Source organism: Parasteatoda tepidariorum, chromosome 8, assembly GCF_043381705.1.
Source record: "Parasteatoda tepidariorum isolate YZ-2023 chromosome 8, CAS_Ptep_4.0, whole genome shotgun sequence".
In the NCBI taxonomy this organism is placed as follows: Eukaryota; Metazoa; Arthropoda; class Arachnida; order Araneae; family Theridiidae; genus Parasteatoda; species Parasteatoda tepidariorum.
Genome location: NC_092211.1, coordinates 59,580,997 through 59,585,559, shown reverse-complemented (window position 1 = coordinate 59,585,559; position 4,563 = coordinate 59,580,997). Strand labels below are relative to the sequence as shown.

Here is a 4,563-nt window from a genome sequence, read left to right as displayed (position 1 = left end):
AATGGTATCCCGTTTTGTCCAACTTTCCCCTAATATTCATCGAAATAAGAGTTTTTTTATAAATATAAAAAATTTGATCCTCTTTTTTAAAAAAAGCAATATTTAATAATAATAATTCCCCTCCACCTATAATGAAAATAAATGATGCTTTTTAAAAAATCAATTTAGATTTTTGAAAATAAGAATTTCCTTAATAATATAAATAATGTTATCAAAAATAAAAATTCCTCCAATAAGAATACTTATGCTTTTTAAAACAAGAAATTCCTATAAAAAAATTTTTAAAGTTCAAACAAAGTAAGTGCGTGATCTTGTAATCTTTTTTTCCAAGAAATTGCTGAAAAGCTTAAAAGCGCACCTCCCAAATATAATGAAGAGTGTTATGCTCTTCCTCACTATATATTCTGCTTAATAAACTACATCGGAAATAAGCATTTGGTGTAAAAGCGGCGATAATCGCGCCAAACTAGTTTACCGGTTAAGTTGTAAAGAATCATTTGAGTCGATGGTTTTTCATTAATATTTTTTTTTTTTTTTTAAATAACGGCAGGTACTGAACATTTGTTCTTTTTCATTCATAATATTGGTGAGATTTTTTACTACATCATGCCAAAGATAACCTCTTTAGTTCTTTTTAATGTAAGGATACATGCCCCAGGTGTTCCTTTGAAAGTATTGGGATGATGGGGGTAAGCACCACTGGTGGTATTTTCCGTGAAACAATCCCAGAACCAGTCTATGGCTTGGTCAATGGTATGGTGATGGATCATCACCACGCCCGTAAGAAGAGGGAATCAGAGGAATTCGGTGAAACGACCCTGACAGGGACCTTTCCTTTGGTGATAGGCAGCTGGAAATTGGATTAGCTGGATGTAGAAATTTCCATAACTCCAGAATCTGAAGCATTTGATAGTTAACTGTAAATAATATTGCTAAAAAGCTTTTAAAGAATAGTATTCTAGTTTTATTATTTATCGAAGCTGTTATTTTTATTTTAAAATTCTAATTTGCTATGTCTTCCACTTGTTTGGATTACAGCGATTGCTTGCTCATTTTCAAAGCTTTTCACCTGAAGGAAAATGGCGCTGAAGGATGTCAGTGTGGGCTTGAAAGAGAGGATATTGCTTTTTTGGAAGAACGTGAAGAAGTAGCTGTTACGGAAAACAGAAATGCAAGAGGTAGATCTCCGAAAAGATTTCTGAACGATACTTTTGAAATAGAATCCATTATGGCACCAGCTAGTGATGATGACATTTGGGCAGCTGAGAAGTTGAAAAAGATATTTTGTTCTATGCCGCCATTTAGGGCGTTGGTGTGGTGCGGTAGGTTTTTGATAAAATTCCACGAGAAAAACCAGTGCAGTCAGTATTTAACTTCTGCTGTAAAGTTTTACTTAAAATCTCTAGGTATCGGGATATATGATTTACATTACACTAATCACCGGATCGATAAGAAGATTTTAGAACTTTTAAGGCTTTCCTCTAAACATCGCATTCACCATAGCGTGTTCATAGAATTTTTAAGATTGATTTTTAATGATGACTTCTATGGCTACTATAGCTACCTTGATGACCATTCAATGCTAGAGGATATATTAAAAGCTGCGCATGAATCTAAAATAGATGTTTTGAATGTATGGAAAGAAGTTGACACAATGTCCTACAGTTCATTCAATTATTTTATATGTCTTACCGTGGAAAATTTTATTCCAATGATTAGGTATGGAAAAACAGAAAGCTTATCGTTTTCAACTCACAATTTTTACTGTTCGTACAAAGCTGCATATGAGTAAGTATTTTCACTTATTTTCTATTCTTTAAGTTGTTTCTTTAACTAATTTTTGGAAAATCCGATTGATTGCTTCTGATGCAGCAGTCTCATTAGGAAAATCTTCGTTAAATTCGATTTTTTATATTCGGAATTGTATACGAAATGGGTCGAGTTGTTCCAAGGAGAGGAAAGTTTAAGAATCAACTTCTTCTTAAATGTTATAAATAATATTATAATAAATAAAGCTATTCGACCGATTTCGCTCACTTTTGTATTTTGGCGTTTTAATTATCTTACTTTTTTAAATTGTATTTTTCTGGAACTTTTCGACTGATTATTTTGTCATTTCAAATTAATTACTTTAAAATGGTGCATCAATTTGTGTACCTTACAATTAAAAAAACATTTTTGGTTCTAGTGATTGCCTTTTTACACACTCGCGTTTTATTAGACCAATTATTTTGTACGGCCGCGAGACTTGGGTGCTTAATAGAGGAGAAAAAAATAGATTACTCCCTTTTGAAAGAAAAATCCTTCTGCTAATTTTTGGAGCAGTGATAAAGAATAATACACGGAGAAATTTACATAATCACGAAGTGTATAATAAATGTAGACAACCGCACATTTTGAAAGTTATTAAGTCATACGGGATCAGATGGCTGGGACAAGTTTTTCGTCGTAAAAATTCTGAGGATACAAAGAAGCTCTTCTTAAAAGTGTTAAACAATAAAATTGCTCACTTATTAATTTTGTATAGGTAATTTAGTACCGTATATTTGGTTATTTTTAGTTGAAAAAAATATTTTGATTATTTTTATTTTACTGATCAAAATTGATGCGGATGGTGCAAAAAGTTCTTTTAACGCAAATTACACAAAAACAATGATATTTTTCATGCATCACATGACAAATGTGCAATTAGCTATCTGTTATGAAATTCAAATTGCAAAATTGTATTGGTATAAAAAATTTTTTTGCATCCTAAAAAAGATAAAATCGTTTTATTTTTGTTCAAACTTAAGCGAAAAATGAAAAGCGCATCGCTTTTGTAATATAATTTTATGACCACCAAATATCCCCCATGTTCTTCATCATTGATGCAGTCCTGCGATCTCTGTTTTAGAGTTAACAAAAAAATAAGTTTTTTCTTTATTTTTTTTTATTTTTTTAATTTTTCAAACTTAGTTAGATTTTTTAAGTCTGTCAATTTTTAAAACTTGAAAAATTTAATGCTTGCATATGCTTTTTTATGCTTTGTCCTCTTGTTATTTTTTTAACAAAACATGTGTTTGTCTATTCGGATTTTGTATAGCTTGAATGTTTTTACCTTTCCCTTTAACTTAATGTAAAAAAGAGGTTAGTTGTTCAGTTAATGTTGTTTGCCGATTCTAAAAGTTTCTTTTTTTTTTTCTTTCTCAGATTTTTCAGAGAAGTAGCAATTGCTAGTATTTTTGTCACGAGTAAAACCAGTTTCCGCTCCCTTCAAATTACGTATTTGTTTCTTTATGGGGAAAGAATAATGATGCCTTCAATAACAGCGGCCTACATTCTCAAGCTATTGTGGAACAGTATAACAGATCCATTCTTGCGTGAGGGGGACTTCAAAAAGAGTGGCCTAGTCATTTTACCAACCGGTGCACATGATGTCAATACACTACATAAAGCCTGGACTTGGTATGAGGATCATGTACTTGAGAATGTAAATTCACCCAGAAGACCAAGATCTCTTGGTCATCTTTCAAGGTGTTCTGTTCGTCGACAACTAGCGGCATGCCTTCAACTTCCGTGTGGCGTCGAACAACTTGATGTCCCGAAGATCCTTAAAAGTTATATTCTACTGGAAGATTCCGAAGTTATACTATAAGCAGTGTCAGAAAAAATTAATGCAATTTTGTGTACGTATTATATATATCTTAAAATAAAAATATACACATATTCGAATAGAAGAGTTTGTAATCATTAATAAGTTTACAGAACATAATCTACTTAATTTAAAGGGACATCTAAGGTGTAAGATATGGTTTCATTAATTACTTTACAGTGGAACACTAATCATCCAGATAGATGAGGACTAAGGTCGATCTAGTTAACGGAATATCGGGAAAATTGTACAACTGTAAGAAAGTTCAGTGATAAAACTTTTTAGACAACTTATGTTTTTTTTTTCAATCTTTTTTTTTCTAGATAAAGCAATACGTTGTATCCGGCTCCATTTTTCTTCAGTCTTTTAACTATCTCAATTTTTTCGTGTACTGGTAGTACAAGTCCACACATGTTTGACACTCGTACATCAATACAGCATGTTCACTACAAACATGTAAAAAGCAAGTGAGACGGGATTTCTCCGTTCTATTTTATGAGAAAATCTAACATTAGAGAAACTAGTTTAATCTAATCAGCTCTCAGGGACCATCCCCAGGAGGAACGCCTGCAAACGTCTGAAGATTAATACATATTTTATTTAATTCTTAATAAAAAACTAATTTTTAAAAATAAATGTTTCTCCATTAAGAGGCAGCGGAGGTGGAACGTACGGCTAATGAACAATCTGGTTGATTAGTAAGTTCGGTTAATCGATATCCGGATAAATGGTATTTTTTTACACTTACATAACACCTATACACAATATTATTCAAGTTATGAAAAAATTGATTAAATCAAATTTAAATTTGACATAGTTAAAAAAAAAAAGAGAAAATGTACTCTTTTTTTTAATCAATCTCAGAAAAATTACTCTTAAGATGAACCATAAAATTCATACCTATTTAAGTGAGATTAAGTTTCAAAACCTGA

General features: G+C 31.5%; 1 protein-coding gene across 1 annotated transcript; it reads left to right on the top strand.

Annotated features, from left to right (window-relative positions):
* The first annotated feature begins 630 nt into the window (after nt 1-630).
* Nucleotides 631-3,972, top strand: LOC107444281 (uncharacterized). The gene is made up of 2 exons (XM_016058382.3): nt 631-1,788; nt 3,190-3,972. The coding sequence occupies exons 1-2, from the start codon at nt 1,013-1,015 to the stop codon at nt 3,632-3,634; spliced, it is 1,221 nt and encodes a 406-aa protein (XP_015913868.1). The 5' UTR covers nt 631-1,012; the 3' UTR covers nt 3,635-3,972.
* The last annotated feature ends 591 nt before the right edge of the window (nt 3,973-4,563 follow it).

Excerpts from the sequence above, each read along its gene's own strand:
- LOC107444281 (XM_016058382.3), top strand. The coding sequence starts at position 1,013 with ATGTCTTCCACTTGTTTGGATTACAGCGATTGCTTGCTCATTTTCAAA. Across the intron at positions 1,789-3,189 it reads TCGTACAAAGCTGCATATGA|ATTTTTCAGAGAAGTAGCAA; the intron begins GTAAGTATTTTC and ends TTTCTTTCTCAG.